The following is a 21,327-nucleotide window of genomic DNA, read 5'->3' on the forward strand; positions in this document are numbered from 1 at the left end:
GAAAAATACGATAAACGTAATTTTGGATCGTTTTATATAAACAAAAATGTAATTACAATTTTGAGATTTTTAATGACAAAAGTCATTAATTAAATGTTAAGCCTCCAAGCTGAAATGCAATACCAAAGTCCGGCTTTTGTCGAAGATTGCTTTGCCAGAATTTCAATCAATTTTATTGAAAAATTAGGGTTGTAACAGTGCCGCCTCAACTTTTACAAAATGCCGGATATGACGTCATCAAAGACATTTATGGAAAAAAATTTAAAAAAAGTCTGGGGATACCAAACCCAGGAACTTTCATGAAAAATGTCATAAAGATCGGTCCAGTAGTTTACTCTGAATCGCTCAACACACACACACACACACACACACACACACACACACACACACACACACACACACACACACACACACACACACACACACACACACACACCTTTCTAGGGTCGTCTCGATTCCCCCCTCTATGTTAAAACATTTAGTCAAAACTTGACTAAATGTAAACAGAGTTGGTGAAATCAAAGGTGTTCAATGAGCGAAAAACATACAGAAGAAAGGCTGTTCTCTTAAACAAAACGTTTTATTTTAATGTAAATCCAATAACAAACGTTCAATTATTAGGGTGAGCTGCGACTCTGTCGCCAGTTCAACAAGTTGTTACAGCACTTGCCAGACTAAAAACGTAGAGGCAAGACGGAAGGCTCTGTCGCTCCAATACGCAAGTAAACCAACTTTCAAGAATGGTTAAGCATAGCAGTTTTTGGCTCACGTAAGTGTAGCCTATGCGATGCTAACTTTTGTCTGTCTGTGCGTGCGTACGTGCGTGTGTGTGTGATAGAAACTTTAACATTTGACTGAACACCGAAATACTAATTTTACCGGGTTATTATCCAAGCAACAGCTTCAAAGTATTGAAGCAATGATCAACATTTCGTCGGCACGTATGTAAAGTGTGTATCCAAAGAAAACGGGTGGTGGTGGGTTTTGGGGGGGTAAAAACAGGTGACTGGTTTGTGTTGTGTGTGGTATGTAGACCAGGTCAGGGGTCAAGGTTAGGTCAGATCGCGTGAAGCATTGTGGTATAGATTCACTTCTCAGTTCTAACCGAGCTGCATTCGCCGATTCGGGGAAGACGATTTCACATTGTTCGGTTTCGTAGCGGTTCCAGAAAAAATAGATAAAGAAGATACCAAAGGAGATTTCCTACAGGTTGATCTGCACAGCGTGTTTTCAGTGTCTGCGCGAGGAAGCGCTGTCGAAAGGGCAGTGTCGATCTCAGTGGCAGTCGTGTCCCCGCAAGTAGGCTACAGACAGACAGATCTAGATCTAGCGTCTCCCACTCTTGCACTGTGTCTATGCTTACTGTGTGTGTGTATGTGTGACGGAGTGATTGAGTTTGTGTTACTGTTTGTCGATTTCTTATGGGAGCCTTGAAGGCTTCGCCTCTTGTTTTTATTATGTTGATAAATAAGCACTGTGTTAGTATTCGTTGTTTTATTAAGTATTCATTGTACTGGTTGTTAATGTGGATACTTCAAAGGCTTCTATAACTTGTAGATAATTATTTTGGACAAGCGTGTGATGTTGACATCATTGTTAACAGAAGTTAATTTTAAAGAAAGTCGAGTGTGTGGTTGAATGTGAAGTATAAATACGACCCAGGGTGAATGGTGAGTGAATTGCTGCGTGTACCACATACATATTAAGAATATTGATTGACTCCGTTATTCCTTAAATGAGCCTTTCTATCCGGATACTGCCGGAAGACGAGCACTATCTTCGCGAGAGCTTCATTCAGGAAAGCAGACGCAGGACATGAAACAGAAGAAGCGGAGGATCCCTGACGCTATCTTTGATGCGACGCCATTTTCGCGAGAGATTCATGGGAAGCAGACGCAATGAAACGAAACAGACTGTGAACGGAGAATATCTTTGATTCTACGCTTATGAGCAACTCAACAGACGTCTACGACTATGGTGGTAATTTGCTCATCTAGTGCCCTGGGTCGTTATGTTTAAAGATGATGAAAGAATTGCTGTGAGTGTATGTGTATTTGTATGTTACGTTCAGTGAACCATATAAACAAGCTATATTTTTGTTCTTGTATTGTTTGGAATCAAATGTGGGAGAAAGACGAACGCGTATGAAAAAAAGAGCATTAACTTCTGACTGTTTATAACTATCCTGACATAAGTAAATCATCAAATTTGATTTTATTCACCCAATTTGACCGCATTATGACCTGATAGATTGAGTCAGGTCAATCACACATTGTTTTTAGTTAACATAAAAAGAGTAACAAATAAATAACCACACTTGATGTCACTTGGCCCACATCATTTCACTAGGGTCACCCAGACTTTGTTCATGTCCGAAAGTCATCACTTACTAGAAGTGTTTGAAATGCTAAAGCTTAATAACTTTTTTTTAATTTTAAGAAAAGAAAATGCTTATACGACTAACAGTTTGTAATCAATTACAGTGAAACACCCCCTTTAGCCCACCCCCCCCCCCCCCTCCTTCCCTTGTAAGGATCTTTGTTTCCAGAGTTTTGGTTTATGACCCCTGAAAATGTACGTTCCCCAAAGTCACAGCTCCCTGACCTGATTTTCTCAGATTTGTTTTAGATCTTAATAAAAGGGAAGGTCAAGTGTATATGAATAAACAAGAAAAGCAAGTGCTTACACACGACTCGCGTTCGTTACCCCCACCCCTCCCTGAACCACCTTACCCCACAGAAGACTAGCTCCCTCCCTTTTAAGACATTTCAAGATCCTAGCTGTTGAAAATATTCAAATCTATTATGTTGATAGCCTCTGTAAGTTTACCCCCATTTTAAGACCTGATTTTCTCAGGGTTTTGTAGGTCTTAAAAGAAGGACATTACTTGTTATACTGCACGTTGTTTGAACATGCTCGTATGTCCACAATTAACTCACTGCCTGCCAATTTTAGACACGTGGAAACATTATTAAGAGGCAGCGAGCAACATTCATTTCGCATAAATACATTGTTTTTTGAGTCGGTCCAATCCTTTATTGCTGAATCTGGTCGACTAACTTGAAGGATTAGCCCACGTACTGGTATTATGTATGTTTGTGTGCAGGAGAACGTAAACCCGCCTCTCGGTGTTGTTGCATCAACTACATATTTACATAAGTAAACATAAGGAAAAACTTTGACCTTCACCACCTTGCCGCAGGATCTGCTCAGGTGACCCCCTTTGCACAAGGTGGTGCACTTTGCGGACACCTCCCCGCCATGCTCTCCGATGGGATTCAAGGATGCTGATGGTCTGTCCTGATGCATGGTGGTGTGGTGCCTTCCAGAACAGACACTACACTTGACCGACATATTGCAGTCCTTTGCCCTGTGGCTGGTGGAAGAAAGGCATCTGTAGCACACTCCTTTCTCTTTCAGGGTTGCCTTCTTCTCACTAAGTGATTTAGCTGCGAAGCCTTTACACTCTAGCAAAGAGTGCCTTGCGGTTGTGTGGATTGGGCAAAGCTCAGGTTTTGCATCAAGGTTGATCTTTCTGGAGAGCACTGGCTTGGCCTTTTTGTTGTTCTCCAAATTGAAGGCCGGGTCGTTCTAAATTGTGGCGCCAGTTTTAACGAGGTCCACAAAAAACTCAAAGGGGGGGGGGGGAGGAATGGAACGCGGTGATTGCTTTTGTATGTCGCTGCGCGCATGACCCACTTCTGTCGGAGGTGGTGAGGAAGCTTCCGTACCACCATGTTGACCCCTGTAGACGAGTCGTAAAGGGCAAACAGAGGGGCGAGGACAGGGTTCATCTTGGCTGACAAGATTTCCTCAAGGAGGTCGCTCAACTCGTAGAGGCTGCGCTGATCTTTAGATATAGGTGGAAACTCCTCCAGCCTTGCCTTCAGGCATGCCTCAATGAGCTCAGGTGAGCCAAACCACTCATCCAGGCGCTTCCAGAGGAGTTGGAGTCCTCTCTGAGGATTCCCGATGTTGGCAGACCTAAGGCTCTGAGCATACCTCTTGGACTCTGGTCCAAGGTACTTGGCCAGGAGGTCCAGCTCCTCGGCAGGAGAGACATCCAAGTCGAGCATGATGGATGTAAAACAGTCTTTCCAAACGTGGAATGACTCCGGGCGTTCATCGAACGGAGTCAATCGATGAGTCAGGAGATCCCGTTTCATCCAAAGCAATGAGGCAGCGTCATGTGATGACTGGACTGGTAGGGATGTGTGGTTCTGCCTGGGTCTAACTTCAGATCCCTGTGTATTGAGGCGGGAAGGGGTTCTGGAAAGCGTGGGAGATGCTGCGTCAGACGGCTGGCTGTAGGCAACGTCGTTCGACAATCTTGGCTCGTGCCATAGACGTTCGTGCGTGGTGGACGTGGAGTAGTCCTGGAGGGCGGGCTCTTTCTTGATCGTTCTTTGAACAGTGTGGAAGCTGGGCTCGTCCCTCAGCCTGAGGGCGCTCAGTTCCTTGGTAAGGTAGGCTTTCCTTTTTGCCAGCTGGTACTGTTCCTCTACAATCTGCAGCTCGAGTTCCACCTCTGCCAGTCGTTGGTTGGTGACGGAGAGGGTTCGGGCTCGAGCAGTCTTTTCTTGAGACATCATAGTGGCGAAGTTTTTTTTACTATTCTGGCTCGCGGATTCTTGCGCTCACGCCCCAAATAGTTTTACCAAGATTCTTTATTTTAAAGTAAAGTGAAGGTAAAAAACGGAAGCATATGTAAACAAAAGAAAACATAAGAAAAAATACAAACTAATATGAAAATAATCAAAACACAAAATCGCAACCTCTAAACCACCACAGTCGCGACCGAAAAACCAACGCTTGGTGGAAAATGGGGTACACAAAAAATTAAATTATTCAAACACACAACTGGAGCAATAGGGCCTTCGTTCGATTTGTTTTCTGTTACCATAACTTAAAACCAACAAAATACTACATCGACAGAAGTCGGCATGCTTCTTACTTTTACTATAATTCCTACAACAACACTCTCAAATGAACAAAATTACAAATTCAGAAAACTAAACCAGATCGACAACAAGGAAAAAATGGCGGAATAGCTCGACAAGCCACGTGGAAGACTGCAAATCTTACTCTACCAAAAAATGTGTGTCAAGAGCGATCACACAAATGATTACAACCTCAAAACCAATGTAAATCATACTAGAGTCGGATCCTTTATTAAAAGAAATGAAAATTACTCACACTTCGTGGGCCACCAGACCTCTTAAAAGAGAGGGAGAGAGAAACCGTCCAAAGACAGATTCAGGGGAAACTACCAAGTAAAAATATACAAAGCACAATGATCTCCCTTATACTTCTGTACATATTCTTTCAACTGGAATAAACGAAGCGAAATTAAAAGAAAATTAAAAATACTGTCGGAGACAGAACACAGTGATTATTAAAAATAATGGTCGAATTTCGCAGATCATGAAAAATGCGAGTTTCAGTGAGCTTTTTTATGACCGCGTACTGAGACCATTATTTTTAATAATCACTGAGACGAGGTATGTAACCTCTTTATTCCTCCTTTCTTCAGTTATTCAAAGAAAAGAGGAGTTTTTGTGCGAAAGTGTGATCGAATCCTATTCACTCAACCCGTCTACCTGCGCAGGCGATTGAATAATGCGCGGTTGTGTAGTTCAGGGAAAATCAATCAATTCTGTTAACACTTCTTGTCAGTTTCCCTGTTTTGGACTAAAATCAAGTACACAGTTATGTTGTTATTCTGCTGTGGCGATAAAGGCAGATACCCAGCCAGCAAGACATTCGCGGCCGATAATCGGCCGAACACCCTTCAAAAAGTCGGGCCGGTGACGTCAAAAGATACGACGCGGGTGTTGGCCGACTAACTTTTGCACAGAGGCAAAAAGGCGGCCGACAGGCGGCCGAACACCTCTACTATGGCAATGTTAATTGGCCCGATGACTTGTTGGACCTGCGGCCCGACACCTTATGCCGACATCGGGAAGATATCGATTTCAGCGGGAAGACATCGGGACGATGTCGGCATAAGGTGTCGGGCCGCAGGTCCAACAAGCCATCGGGTCGATTAACATCGGACCGGATGCGTGCCGCCATGGTACAGGTGTTCGGCTGCCTGTCGGCCGCCTATTTGCCTCTTTGCAAAAGTTTGTCGGGCCAACACCCGCGTCGTATCTTTTTACGTCACCGGCCCGACTTTTTGAAGGGTGTTCGGCCAATTATCGGCCGCTAATGTCTTGCTGGCTGGGTATTTCAACATCAGAAATATCAACAACCTCAGAACCTATGCTTTCCTCATTAACATTTACATCACTTGTTTCTGATAAGTTGTACACATCTTCATGAGCGTGGGCATTATCCAATGTTTCATTTGTGCTTCCTCCACTGTCACTCTGATTGTCACTGCCAAGAGTCTGACTGGCTACACAACTATCACCGCCACCACGTGGCACTGGGACCAGCACTCAGATTGAGATCCCGAGGCGACATTCGTATCGGATAAGATATCATCAATGTGCTGTCCAACATTCGCAAGAATGTCTCTTCTTTCGATATTAACTTGAACTAAGAAAACAAATACAATTCGCTCACAGGGAAAGTAGCAGCCATGTTCACACTCAATCTTGTTTACCGTAAGGAAAGCTATTTGAGTATTTCAAGTATATGATGGCGTATTTTTAAAATGTAAAACTCATGGTTTGAGCTCATGCTGTATTTGATTGCAAATAAACAAATACAACTTACAATTGATTACCCTACTCCCATGTGAAAAAGTCAACACATATGAATAATTTAGTTTCGCATTTGCAGGGTCAGTCAACGATGATGTCACGCCGTTGAGGGCCCGACGCTTGAACAGGGGACGTAACAAATGTTAAAATAATGATCATCAATTTGTTATCTCCCGTAACTCTGCATATTACGTACATTTGCCGAGTTTTACACACAGTCAAAACGGTATCGGCGCGACAACGGACGACGACACACGACATAATTATGACGACGTCATCCGACTGAAATCGTCAGTCGGCCGACGAAAGCTTGCTAGCTGGGTAGTGTGTGTTCTGTTCATATTTTGGTATCGCTCAGGAAATGTTCCTTCTTCGAATGGGACAAGCAGACGAACTTTTGCACCCGTGTTCCAACGTTAAAAACTGTATGAAGTTAAGTTTTCTGGGACAAAGTAGTGTATTTTACCGCTGTATGTTCTTTAAATTGATGAGATGTGTGCATTTGGTTGCGTGTGATCTGTTTATAAAATGAAATATTGTCGAAAACTAACCGTCAGATTGCAGTCTTTTGTTCAAGCAACTCAGTTCAGAAAATTTGGAAGGGGAACTACTCTTGTCGCTAGACAGAGTACGAAAGTTACTTGCCTTGGGAGTTTGCTTGCACTCATAAGAGATCTAAAGCGAGTTTCTCTGCACTGATCGTTAAATTTGGATTTAGAAAACAACCAAACGCGTGGATTTTATATCAATCAATCAATATGAAGCTTATATAGTGCGTATTCCGTGGGTACAGTTCTAAGCGCTTGTTGAAGAGTTCCAGACGGAGGGGCCCGAGGAGGGAAACGCACGCTGACCAGCAGATGCGAGTTTTGAGCGAGGGATGTGGAGGCGGAGGGGGTCAGCAGCAGAACGAAGGGGACGGTCGGAGGCCTGGGTGTACAGGTCCAGGGAGGATTGAAGGTACTCAGGAGCAGAGTCGTTGAGACACTTGTAGACCAGAGTGGACAGTTTGTAGGAGATTCGGGTGTTGACAGGGAGCCAGTGCAAGGAGCGAAGTAGGGGGGGGGGGGTGATTGTGGTCTCGCTTTGTCTTCCTCAACGTCAGCCTGGCAGCAGCGTTCTGGACTCGTTGTAGGCCATGAATGGATGAGGCGGGGAGGCCAGCCAGAAGGGAGTTGCAGTAGTCCAGACGACTGAAGATGAGGGAGACAACCAGCTTGACACAGGCGTCGTGGGTGAGGTAGCGACGGATGGAGGCGATGCGTCGTAGGTGGAACAAGAAGAGCAAACGCTCGATCGAGTCACTTTCGCAGTTCTGAATATTATATGAGGCATCAGATGGACAGGAAGAAATTGCTATTCACAACACAATGAGTCACGTTCACATAAAATTTGAGCCCGGTCACTTTTATAGTTTCCGAGAAAAGCCCAACGTTAAGTTGTGTGTTGCCGAACAGAAAAGGCTAGTTATCTCCCTTGTTTTTCTGATAACGTTCGTAAAAGGCTACAGATGTAAATACTTTGATGTAAAGAATAATCCTACAAAGTTTCAATCACATCCGATGAACTTTGTCAAAGATATAAAATGTCTAATTTTTCCTTTGACGCTGACCTGTGACCTTGAAAAAGGTCAAAGGTCAACGAAACCATCGTTAAAGTGTAGAGGTCATTGGAGGTCACGACTAAACAAAATATGAGCCCGATCGCTTTGATAGTTTCCGAGAAAAGTCCAACGTTAAGGTGGACAGACTAACACTGACCGATTACATAGTCACTTTTTCTCAAGTGACTCAAAAAGCAGGTCTTGATGATGAAGGAGATGTGTGTCTGCATGGAGAGAGTGGAGTCGAGAAAGACGCCAAGGCTCTTGACAGCAGGGGAGAATGGAACAGTCGCGTCATCCAGCTGGAGGTCGGTCACAGTGAGGGAAGCAATCTTCTGTCGTGTTCCAACGAGAAGGGCCTCCGTCCTCTCACTGTTCAGCTTCAACTTGTTCTCAGTCATCCAGTTCTTGATGTCAGTGAAACAACTGGAGATGGATTCAAGGAGATCGTCAACGTCCTCCGGCTTGGCGCTGTTCTGGAGCTGCGTGTCATCGGCAAAGGAGTTGTAGTTCAGGCCGTGGCGTTCGATGACCAGGGAGAGGGGTTGGGTGTACAGGGTGAAAAGGACAGGGCCGAGGACAGATCCTTGTGGGACGCCGAAGCGGACAGGGACAGGCTGAGAAGAGAATGAATCAGTGGTGACAGTCTGAGAGCGGTTCTGGAGGTAGTTCCGGAACCAAGAGAGGGCGGTGTCGTGAATGCCGAACGTGGAACTGAGGCGATCGACGAGTAGCTGGTGGTCGATCGCGTTGAAGGCCGCGGAAAGGTCCAGCAGCACAAGGGCAGAGACGAGACCGCTATCTGTTGCGTTCAGGAGGTCCGTGGTGATTCGCAGGAGCGCCGTCTCGGTGCTGTGGTGAGGGCGGTATGCTGACTGGTACACTGGCATCAGCGAGTTCCGAGACAGGTGGGCGCTCAACTGCTCCAGGATGATACGCTCCAGGAGTTTGGAGAGGAAGGGCAGTTTGGACACAGGACGGTAGTTCTTCAACTCGTTGACGTCAAGGCCGGGCTTCTTGATGAGTGGGCGGACAACGGCAGACTTGAAGCAGTCGGGAACGACGCCTGTGGCCTGGGAGATGTTGATGATATCTGTGATAGACGGCAGGAGCTTGTCCAGACACTTGGTGAAGAGGAAGCCTGGCAGGGGGTCTAGCTCGCAGGTCTTGATGGTCGTCTTGGTGATAAGTCGCTTGACGTGGTTTTGAGTGACAGGCTGAAAGCACGTGAGGGGGGAGCCGGAGAAGGAAGGGGAGGGTGGGGACGGGACGAAGGGCTGCTGGTCGAGTGTTTTCCGAAGCTTGTCAATCTTGTCCTTGAAGAACTCCGAGAATAACTCCGGGATATCTTGTGGTGGGTGAGCAGTGGGTAAGAGGGCAGTGGGGGAGGAGCCCAGGAGAGAGGACATGATGGAGAACAGCTCCCTGGATGATGAGGCGTTGACAATGCGGTCGTGGACCTGCTCGACCTTGGCAGTAGTGATGGCTTGGTTGACTCGAAGCACCGCATCCCTGAGAATCTGCTTGTGAACCTCCAGGCCAGAGTGTCGCCATGCACGCTCCGCTCGCCGTCTCTCGATCTTGGCGGCTGTGGTGTCCTCAGAGAACCAGGGAGCCGGCTGTCGCTCAGAGACTGCGCATAGGGATGGCGGGGCGTGTTTGTCGAGGAGCTGGCGCAGAGTCAAGCTGAAAAAATGGGCGGGGTCAGAGGACGGGTCTCGCTGGGCAAGCAGCAGGGCAGCTTCGTCTCCAAAAGCATCTGTCTCAATGTCTCGTAGCTTGCGACGTGTGACCATCTTCCGTTTCTGTTCTGACTTGGCGATGTTGACGACGAAGTTGATGGCAGTGTGGTCGGAGACAAGATGGTCGTTGGCGACGAGGCTGGAGACCAGATTGTCCGAGGGTCGAGTGACAATCCAATCCAGGATGTGGCCACGGGAGTGGGAGGGAAAAGGAACGACCTGGTCCACACTGTAGCTGTCCAACAGCGCACGGGCCCGCTTGGTGTCAGCGTTGGCAGGGCAGTCCCAGTGGATTTTAAAGTCACCGAGAACGATGGCGCTATGGGACGTCACGTTGTAGTGGTCAAGGGCTTGGGAGAACTCGTCGAAGAAAGTAGAGTCCTTCAGCTTGTTCTTGGTGTTAGGAGGAGGGCGATATATACACAGGAAGGTGAGGGTGGTGGTGGTGGCGACCGTCATCTCCACAGCTTCGAAGGTGGTGTGGGGGAAGGGGAGGCTGTCCGAGAAGGACGCTGTAGCATGCATGTGGTCCTTGTAGATGACAGCGATGCCTCCACCACGCCCAGCCGGGCGGGGGAAGGAGACTGTCTTGTACCCTGCGGGGGTCAGCTGCTTGATCTTGGGGTCATCACAAGGTCGCAGAGATTGGAGATTAATGTGTTCAAGCCTTTAGTTGCCAGTATGTTTGTATTATTTGGTCTAGAGATGTATATTTCGTACATTGGAGCGTTCGGAACTTTTGAATCGCTAAAATGGTTCCCTCAAATCTAACTCATCAACCTGTGAGCTATCGAGGATTCAGGCCCGTTGTTGGGTAAGTGATTTTGGTTTTTGGGTAAGTTACCGACAAATAACTAGCCCAACACGTTTACAGAGAGAAAGAAGCAGAGGGGGGAATAATGTCTGATAACTGGCATGCACTGCAGTATCTTATTTTGTGTGTACTCGTAGAGTATGCCACATGGGAACGAGTGTTATTGGTTGGAAACATACAGATTACACAATGTTTAGTTTTTAACTCATATTTAAAATCCGAAGACTTTCTATGCCTAGTGCGGCACTTACTTGTAGTTGTTGTTGGTGTTGTTGTTGTTGGTGCTGTTGTTGGTGCTGTTGTTGTTGGTGTTGTTGTTGTTGTTGTTGTTCTTCCTGCTGAAATCCAATACCAATCCAATTAACATTTCAATTTAATTTAAAAAAAAGACAAGATTTGTTAGTAAATGGAACATTTACATTTTGACAAAACTAAATAATCACGAGCACGTCAACCTGACTATCTGTTTAGTAAACAGAACTACACGTATCTGTTTATGTTTTCTGTCTCTGGCAAGGCAATGTCGTCGAAAAATGTTATGAAGAAATACAAACTTTTGTCAACAATTAAACATTTCATTAACTTATAATTTTTCTGTTCAAATTCTGGTTTTAATGTTGCTGCTGTAAATGTTGTTTTTGTTGCTGTTGTTTTTTGTTGTTTGTTTTACATTTAGCAGTTAAAGCGGTTGTTGTTGAAGTTGTTTATTCTGTTGATGGAGCCGTCATCTTATTTATGCACGCAGACTGACGAACACTTGCTGAAAACACTGAAAACATTTACAAGTCAAATGTGGTGTATGATAAGATCATTTCTTTGTGGTGATGATTGTAACTTGGTGAAAATAGTTTATTCTTAAGTCAGTGTTTTACTTTTGACACACGTGATTTCAGAAAACGCTTTTTTCCCTCAGTGATTCCATGATGCCGAAGTTAAGAGTATTTTTTCAGTGGAATTCCCCAGATGTAAAACAACAGTTGTTTGATCAGAAGCATATGTGTATTTAAAGATCTGCTGTTCTTCTGCTAAAGAATCGTGTTTCTTAGAATAGAGCAATATTTGGGCATGACGTCACAGGTACTTAACCACGCCTACCCTCAAACATTGCATTTTTTTGACAGCATAATTCACTTTCAACCGTCAAAACGATGACTAAAACTGAAGGCTATTTAAATTGTTTGACATCAGAAAGTCATACACATTTTGTTTGAATCCGCCCCGCAGTCAAATCGACAAGAGGATATTATGCAATGACGTATCTAGGTATCAGTTGGAAGCCTTGTTATGGCGCATACTAGGACGTATTTATATTAGTTGGAAGCCTCGTTATGGCGCATGCTAAGACGTATCTAGGTATCAGTTGGAAGCCTCGTTATGACGCAAGACCTAACTTTTAAAATCTGAAGAATAAATTGAAAGCGTGTGAGACATACGCTTTTAAAACACAAAATAAGTATTTTTTCAGCAAGCCAGTACAGTTCAAAGTGATTGAATGAATTTACTTGTGCGTGTAAGATGCCGCTCTTTTCATTTGAAAATGGGGACGTAGCTAGGCTACCGAAAACCGTGCAACTTTCCCCTTTTATGCATTGCTAGTCGACTGAGATTTCGAACATTTTGATACTGTTTGTCGCTGTGCTTTTTTTTTCTTTTTTAACATTTCTATTTTCCAGAAAAAGAGTGGACAACGTAAATTTTTACCTTATTCTTTTTTTTCTCATCAAGAACAATTTCGAAATCTTTTTCGACCGTTTTGTTTTTTTAACAAGAAAAATGTCAAAATATATTCTACGCTATTTCTTTTTCCAGCCTGAACTACATTCACACTATATGTGACCCTCCACCACGAAATGAGTCGCATGTCGCCTTTCCATGATTTTCAGAAAAGTTTTAGAAAAAGAGCAAACACTGTTTGAGTTATACGCCTGTGACTAAGGTGACCCTAACACTGTTACCAGACACCCCCCGGACTTATATTAAGCCTAGCGCAGAATCGCGCGAGGTGACATGCGACTCATTTCGTGGTGGAGGGTCACATATTTGTACTGTTTTCGTTTTTTCATTAAGATCAACATCAGCGTTTTCTTTTCTTACAAGTAAAAAAAAACAACCCATAAACAATTAAAGAAATGTTCTACCGTTTTCCTTTTCACAGTAAGAACAACATCAACAAAGTATTATTGTTCATAAAGTTACTCAGGTGAGTCAAAAGTACAGCCAGAAAAACAAAGAAAGGGTAAACATCAATGTCAGAACGACCAAATCTAATGTTATTGTTTATCGATTAAAAGGGCACGCTTAATAAGCGTCTTCCCAAAAGTAAAAAAAAAGTAAAAATAAATAAATAAATTTAAAAAAAAAATGTCAGAACAAAAAGATCAAATCAATGTTGGGTACTTACATTGTACATTGAAACGACAGTTGTCAGTTGCTGTTGTATCTCTCGATTTGCTGCTACACATAAGGCTTGTGTGAGAGTTTAAGTCCGTGTCGTACGGCAGGTAGAACAGCCGGCTTTGTTTGGCTGACATGTAAACACCATAGTGTGAAGGATCGGACACAGTGCAGCCAGTGGAGTTACACGTGGCCACCACATTCCCTCCACGATCATGCGTCCCTGTCTTTATCCACTTGAAGTCGTCTGCAGTGTTTATATTCTCACAAATTATGGTGTTGAGTCTATGTTCGCAAATGTCGATAAGATTAGAATGACAGTTCCTCATGGTTACATGTCTGAATTGCCTTCCTGCAAGTAAATGTATACAACACATCAAATAACCAAAGGGAAGTATTCGCTCTTTATGCCTACGACAAGTGTAATACAGTAAGTGAGAGTTGTACGGAACCTTTTCTCCTTTTTACATTTAGTCAAGTTATGACTAAATGTTTTAACATCGAGGGGGGAATCGAGACGAGGGTCGTGGTGTATGTGTGTGTGTCTGTGCGTGTGTGTGTGTGTGTAGAGCGACGTTTTTTTCATTTGTTTGATAAATGTCTTTGATGACGTCATATCCGGCTTTTCGTGAAAGTTGAGACGGCACTGTCACGCCCTCATTTTTCAACCAAATTGATTGAAATTTTGGTCAAGAAATCTTCGACAAAGCCCGGACTTCGGTATTGCATTTCAGCTTGGTGGCTTAAAAATTAATTAATGACTTTGGTCATTAAAAATCTAAAAATTGTAAAAAAAAATTAAAAAATAAATACAACGATCCAAATTTACGTTCATCTTATTCTCCATCATTTTCTGATTCCAAAAACATATACATATGTTATATTTGGATTAAAAACAAGCTCTGAAAATCAAATATATAAAAATTATTTTCAAAATTAAATTGTCGAAATCAATTTAAAAACACTTTCATCTTATTCCTTGTCGGTTCCTGATTCCAAAAACATATAGATATGATATGTTTGGATTAAAAACACGCTCAGAAAGTTAAAACAAAGAGAGGTACAGAGAAGCGTGCTATCCTTCTTAGCGCAAGTACTACCCCGCTCTTCTTGTCAATTTCACTGCCTTTGCCACGAGGGGTGGACTGACGATGCTACGAGTATACGGTCTTGCTGAAAAATGGCATTGCGTTCAGTTTCATTCTGTGAGTTCGACAGCTACTTGACTAAATGTTGTATTTTCGCCTTACGCGACTTGTTTACATTTAGTCAAGTTTTGAAATTTTTTCGATAAATGTCTTTGATGACGTCATATCCGGCTTTTTGTAAAAGTTAAGGCGGCACTGTCACACCCTTTATTTTTCAATCAAATTGATTGACATTTTTGTAAAGCAATCTTCGACAAAGGCCGGACTTCGGTATTGCATTTCAGATTGGTGGCTTAAAAATTAATTAATGACTTTGGTCATTAAAAATCTGAAAATTGTAATTAATTTTTTTTTATCAAATTATCCAAATTTACGTTCATCTTATTCTTCATTATTTTCTGATTCCAAAAACATATAAATATGTTATATTCGGATTAAAAACAAGGTCTGAAAATTAAATGTATTTATGTATTTATTTATTTAAACATATTGGTTTACTGATAAGGTTTATTGATTTAAAAATGTACACATTTGACAGAGAAAAGAAAAGACCTATAAAGAAGGTTTGCTCCAAGCCACACACACACACACAAAAAAGGCAAAAAAATAATTGTAGTAGCAAACCTGCATGCAACTGAGGTTAAAAAAAGAAAAAAAAGGTCTGAAAATTAAAAATATAAACATTATTATCAAAATCAAAATTCCGAAATCGATTTAAAAACAATTCCATCTTATTCCTTGTCGGTTCCTGATTCCAAAAACATATAGATATGATATGTTTGGATTAAAAACACGCTCAGAAAGTTAAAACGAAGAGAGGTACAGAAAAGCGTGCTATGCAGCACAGCGAAACCACTACCGCGCTGAACAGCCTCGTCAGTTTTACTCCGTTTTGCACAAGCGGCGGACTACGGTCATTGTGAAAAAAATGCAGTGCGTTCAGTTTCATTCTGTGAGTTCCACAGCTTGACTAAATGTAGTAATTTCGCCTTAGGCGACTTGTTTTTTCTTGTGGCTGTTTGATAAATTCATAGCAAGCATTGACTGAAATAAACAATTTATATATCCAGCACAACATGCAATTCATTAACTTTTGACCCTAACCTTTAACACTTCCCAAAATAAATCTTTGGTGGACATTGCATCGACGCTGTTCATTTTGAATGAACATTTTTCTTGTTGTCTTTGGGAGCAGACCAGCTGCTGATGTAACTAAAAGTTGTTTTGGGCTTAGAAGTCCAACTCCACGGTGAGTGGAAGCGTTTTATTTGGCAGGGTTGTTTTCAAGAACCTAAGTAACCTATTACTATGTTTAGTTTATTGTGTTTGTTGGTTTTTTAGTAAGAAATAGGTATAATCATGACCGGTCGCTGTGAAGCTAATTTGCGCCATGTTGTTTTGTGTGTGCAGGCATGTGGTGGGTCTGTTTGGGTCGGTTGTGAGTCTGTTGTGTGATGTATTCTTTGTGAAGTCATTAGTATTGTCAGTCATTTGTGAGTTGTTTATGTAATCTAGTGTTCATTCTTTTAGTCTGTGAATCTTTAGTTATTATATTGGTTATAGTGTTCTTTTTTTCTTAGGAGTGTTAGCAGCAGTCCTGAGTTTCATGATAGAATAGTTGTCTCCCTTGAGATAGACTAGAGAAACGGTTGTTATTTGTTTAGAGTTAATAAACGTTGTAAAGGTTAACGTTTTAGTTGTAAGTTGTTTGTAGTTTAGTTTTTAATCTTTAAACACGTATTTCTTTCTATTCATACATTTTCACTCTTTGTCTCAAATACACACTCAACAAGTATACATACACACCAATTCATATGCACACATACTGAGCAGTCACGCACCTAAATACGCAACAATGATAGCTATTCAATAACAGAATAACACTTTTATTTTGTAATAGTGGTAGTGGAAGTCCAACTGTTATAGGTATATAATACGTGTAGGGTTCACAGCATTCTTACCGTTCATATTTAGTATCAGACCCCCCGAGAAGGGAAGATACAACACGAGAAATATGCCACATTTATTTTGAAAATGTGCTAACCGTCGAGTCCTTCGGGGCGGGGGGGGGGAGATGGGGGGGAGGGGGCGAGGGTAGTCAATTCAAGGGGAGTCACTCCGCACAGTCAATCCGTCGAAGCTCGACTGGAGGTTTCGAATCGCAAATAACGAAGAGCACAGTCCTTTCTACGAGTTCAAAGGATGTCTCTCTGAAAGACCATCACTGTTCAGCTTAACGCTACATTGGAATTTACCAACAGAAATTAAAATGCGTGTGACGAAAGCACGACACACTTGAGACACCCCACACAAAAGTAGATCTTACAGTACACCACCTGACCACACAGTTATACCTATTCAAATGCGCGTAGCAAAATGTGCGGTTGGAATCTTCTGTTTTCTATGGCGGTACTGACAATATCGTTATTGAAACAATCCCAGTGCACTAAGGGATTCATAGAGCAAATCTCGAAAATAATTATTGAACTCAGCGCTATGCGCTTCGTTCAATAATGAATTTTCTCGATTTGCTCTATAAATCCCTTAGTGCACTGGGATGTCTCAATAACTTAAAAAATAATTGTCAGTAAGTACTGGTGTTACATGACCGATGTGCTAATGATAATTCGCTTAAAACTTGTTAGCGCACTCTTGGAGTGATCTAACATTTCCAGAGAGCATATTCATGCGCCTGTATCACAATGATGCTGTGAATCTAATTTCGATTTGAAAAGATTTTTCTTTTTCTTATATTAGTGACATACATGTAGCTTATTTTCTTCACATTACCAAGTCTGCTTAATACTAACATTCCCAGCAGCTAAAAGCAGAAGTGTTTTTCTGACAGATTTCGAGCTAAAGCATACAGGATTTGGTAGTCGATTTACGTTTGATAATGCCACTTGAAAGACAGGATGATACACGTATGGTAATGCCAGTTGAAAGATGTAGAGGTTACATGCCGAGTCTCAGTGATTATAAAAAATAATGGTCGAAGTTCGCAGATCATGAAAAATGCGAGTTTCAGTGAGCTTTTTTTATGACCGTGAACTGAGACCAGTATTTTTAATAATCACTGAGACGAGGTATGTAACCTCTTTATCCTCCTTTCTTCAGTTATTCAAAGAAAAGAGGAGTTTTTGTGCGAAAGTTTGATCGAATCCTATTCACTCAACACGTCTACCTGCTCACGCGATTGAATAATGCGCGGTTGTTTATAGTTCAGGTAAAATCAATCAATTTTGTTAACACTTCTTGTCAGTTTCCCTGTTTTGGACTAAAATCAAGTACACAGTTATGTTGTTATTCTGCTGTGGCGGTAAAGGCAGATAGTGCGTGTTCTGTTCATGTTTTGGTTTCGCACAGGAAATGTTCTTTCTTCGAATGGGACAAGCAGACGAACTTTTGCACCCGTGTTCCAACGTTAAAAACTGTATGAAGTTCAGTTTTCTGGGGCAAAATAGTGTATGTTACCGCTGTATGTTCTTTAAATTGATGAGATGTGTGCATTTGGTTGCGTGTGATCTGTTTATGAAATGAAATATTGTCGAAAACTAACCGTCAGATTGCAGTCTTTTGTCCAAGCAACTCAGTTCAGAAAATTTGGAAGGGGAACTACTCTTGTCGCTAGACAGAGTACGAAAGTTACTTGCCTTGGGAGTTGACTTGCACTCATAAGAGATTTAAAGCGAGTTTCTCTGCACTGCTCGTTAAATTTAGATTTAGAAAACAACCAAACTCGTGGGTTTTATATGGAGATTAATGTGTTCAAGCCTGTAGTTGCCAGTATCTTTGTATTGTTTGGTCTAGAGATGTATATTTCGTACATTGGAGCGTTCGGAACTTTTCAATCGCTAAAATGGTTCCCTCAAATCTAACTCATCAACCTGTGAGCTATCGAGGATGTAGGCCCGTTGTTGGGTACGTGATTTTGGATGTTGGGTAAGTTACTGAAAAATAACTAGCCCTACACGTTTACAGAGAGAAAGAAGCAGAGGGGGGAATAATGTCTGATAACTGGCATGCGCTGCAGTGTCTTATTTTGTGTGTACTCGTAGAGTATGCCACATGGGAAAGAGTGTTATTGGTTGGAAACATACAGATTACACAATGTTTAGTTTGTAATTCACATTCAAAATCCCAAGACTTTCTATGCCTAGTGCGGCACTTACTTGTAGTAGTTGTCATTGCTGTTGTCGTTATCGTCGTTATTGTTGTTGTTGGTGTTGTTGTGGTTGTGGTTTTTGTTGTTGGTGGTGTTGTTGTTCCTGCTGAAATCCAATACCAATCCAATTAACATTTCAATTTAAAATTGTAAAGAAGTCGCGTAAGGCGAAAATACAACATTTAGTCAAGTAGCTGTCGAACTCACAGAATGAAACTGAACGCAATGCCATTTTTCAGCAAGACCGTATACTCGTAGCATCGTCAGTCCACCGCTCATGGCAAAGGCAGTGAAATTGACAAGAAGAGCGGGGTAGTAGTTGCGCTAAGAAGGATAGCACGCTTTTCTGTACCTCTCTTTGTTTTAACTTTCTGAGCGTGTTTTTAATCCAAACATATCATATCTATATGTTTTTGGAATCAGGAACCAACAAGGAATAAGATGAAAGTGTTTTTAAATTGATTTGGACAATTTAATTTTGATAATAATTTGTATATATTTAATTTTCAGAGCTTGTTTTTAATCCGAATATAACATATTTATATGTTTTTGGAATCAGCAAATGATGGAAAATAAGATAAACGTAAATTTGGATCGTTTTATACATTTTTATTTTTTTTTACAATTTTCAGATTTTTAATGACCAAAGTCATTAATTAATTTTTAAGCCACCAAGCTGAAATGCAATACCGAAGTCCGGGCTTCGTCGAAGATTACTTGACCAAAATTTCAACCAATTTGGTTGAAAAATGAGGGCGTGACAGTGCCGCCTCAACTTTCACGAAAAGCCGGATATGACGTCATCAAAGACATTTATCAAAAAAATGAAAAAAAAAGTTCGGGGATTTCATACCCAGGAACTCTCATGTCAAATTTCATAAAGATCGGTCCAGTAGTTTAGTCTGAATCGCTCTACACACACACAGACACACAGACACACAGACACACAGACACCCGCACATACACCAGGACCCTCGTTTCGATTCCCCCTCGATGTTAAAATATTTAGTCAAAACTTCACTAAATATAAAAACAACCCATAAACAATTAAAGACATGTTTACCGTTTTCCTTTTCACAGTAAGAACAACATCAACAAAGTATTATTGTTCATAAAGTTACTCAGGTGAGTCAAAAGTACAGCCAGAAAAACAAAGAAAGGGTAAACATCAATGTCAGAACGACCAAATCTAATGTCATTGTTTATCAAGTAAAAGGGCACGCTTAATACGCGTCTTCCCAAAAGTTAAAATAAAAATAAAAATAAATAAATAAATAAATAAATAAAATAGAACAAAAAGATCAAATCAATGTTGGGTACTTACGTTGTACATTGAAACGACAGTTGGCAGTTGCTGTTGTACCTCTCGATTTGCTGCTACAAGTAAGGAATGTGTGAGAGTTTAAGTCCGTGTCGTACGGCAGGTAGAACAGCCGGCTTTGTTTGGCTGACATGTAAACACCATAGTGTGAAGGATCTGACACATTGCATCCAGTGGAGTTACACGTGGCCACCACATTCCATCCACGATCATGCGTCCCTGTCCTTATCCACTTGAAGTCGTCTGCAGTGTTTATATTCTCACAAATGATGGTGTTGATTCTATGTTCGTAAATGTCGATAAGATTAGAATCACAGTCCCTCATGGTTACCTGTCTGAATTGCCTTCCTGCAAGTAAATGTATACAACACAACAAATAACCAAAGGGAAGTAATCGCTCTTTATGCCTACGACAAGTGTAATACAGTAAGTGAGAGTTGTACGGAACCTTTTCTCCTTTATTACATCTAGTCAAGTTTTGAAATTTTTTCGATAAATGTCTTTGATGACGTCATATCCGGCTTTTTGTAAAAGTTAAGGCGGCACTGTCACACCCTTTATTTTTCAATCAAATTGATTGACATTTTTGTAAAGCAATCTTTGACAAAGGCCGGACTTCGGTATTGCATTTCAGATTGGTGGCTTAAACATTAATTAATGACTTTGGTAATTACAAATCTGAAAATTGTAATTAATTTTTTTTATCAAATTATCCAAATTTACGTTCATCTTATTCTTTATTATTTTCTGATTCCCAAAACATATAAATATGTTATATTCGGATTAAAAACAAGGTCTGAAAATTAAAAATATAAACATTATTATCAAAATCAAAATTCCGAAATCGATTTAAAAACAATTCCATCTTATTCCTTGTCGGTTCCTGATTCCAAAAACATGTAGATATGATATGTTTGGATTAAAAACACGCTCAGAAAGTTAAAACGAAGAGAGGTACAGAAAAGCGTGCTATGCAGCACAGCGAAACCACTACCGCGCTGAACAGCCTCGTCAGTTTTACTCCGTTTTGCACAAGCGGCGGACTACGGTCATTGTGAAAAAATGCAGTGCGTTCAGTTTCATTCTGTGAGTTCCACAGCTTGACTAAATGTAGTAATTTCGCCTTAGGCGACTTGTTTTGTTTGTTACATTTAGTCAAGTTTTGACTAAATGTTTTAACCTAGAGGGGAAATCGAGACGAGGGTCGTGGTGTATGTTTGTGTGTGTGTGTGTGTGTGTGTGTGTGTGTGTGTGTGTGTGTGTGTGTGTGTGTGTGTGTGTGTGTGTGTGTGTGTGTGTGTGTGTGTGTGCGTGTGTGTGTGTAGAGCGATTCAGACCAAACTACTACTCGACAGATCTTTATGAAATTTTACATGAGAGTTCCTGGGAATGATATCCCTGGACGTTTTTTTTTTTGTTGCGATAAATAC

At 41.6% G+C, this 21,327-nt stretch overlaps 1 protein-coding gene and 1 long non-coding RNA gene across 2 annotated transcripts in view; both read right to left on the reverse strand.

Moving 5' to 3' along the window:
* Nucleotides 1–13,451, reverse strand: part of LOC138974468 (uncharacterized) — a 57,081-nt gene extending 43,630 nt beyond the window's left edge. The window contains exons 1-2 of the mRNA XM_070347187.1: nt 13,271–13,451; nt 11,121–11,207 (exon numbers count right to left, since the gene is read on the reverse strand). Coding sequence (XP_070203288.1) covers nt 11,121–11,207; nt 13,271–13,400 — 217 coding nt within the window. The 5' untranslated portion in view covers nt 13,401–13,451. The remainder of the gene's footprint in view (nt 1–11,120; nt 11,208–13,270) is intronic.
* A 62-nt stretch (nt 13,452–13,513) lies between these two features.
* On the reverse strand, nt 13,514–20,240 carry LOC138972546 (uncharacterized). The gene is made up of 3 exons (XR_011457664.1): nt 19,901–20,240; nt 18,584–18,682; nt 13,514–13,615 (listed from the first exon to the last, which is right to left on the reverse strand). It is a non-coding gene; the product is annotated as an uncharacterized lncRNA (long non-coding RNA).
* Between the last annotated feature and the right edge of the window lie 1,087 nt (nt 20,241–21,327).

Source organism: Littorina saxatilis, linkage group LG8 (assembly GCF_037325665.1).
Source record: "Littorina saxatilis isolate snail1 linkage group LG8, US_GU_Lsax_2.0, whole genome shotgun sequence".
Lineage (NCBI taxonomy): Eukaryota > Metazoa > Mollusca > Gastropoda > Littorinimorpha > Littorinidae > Littorina > Littorina saxatilis.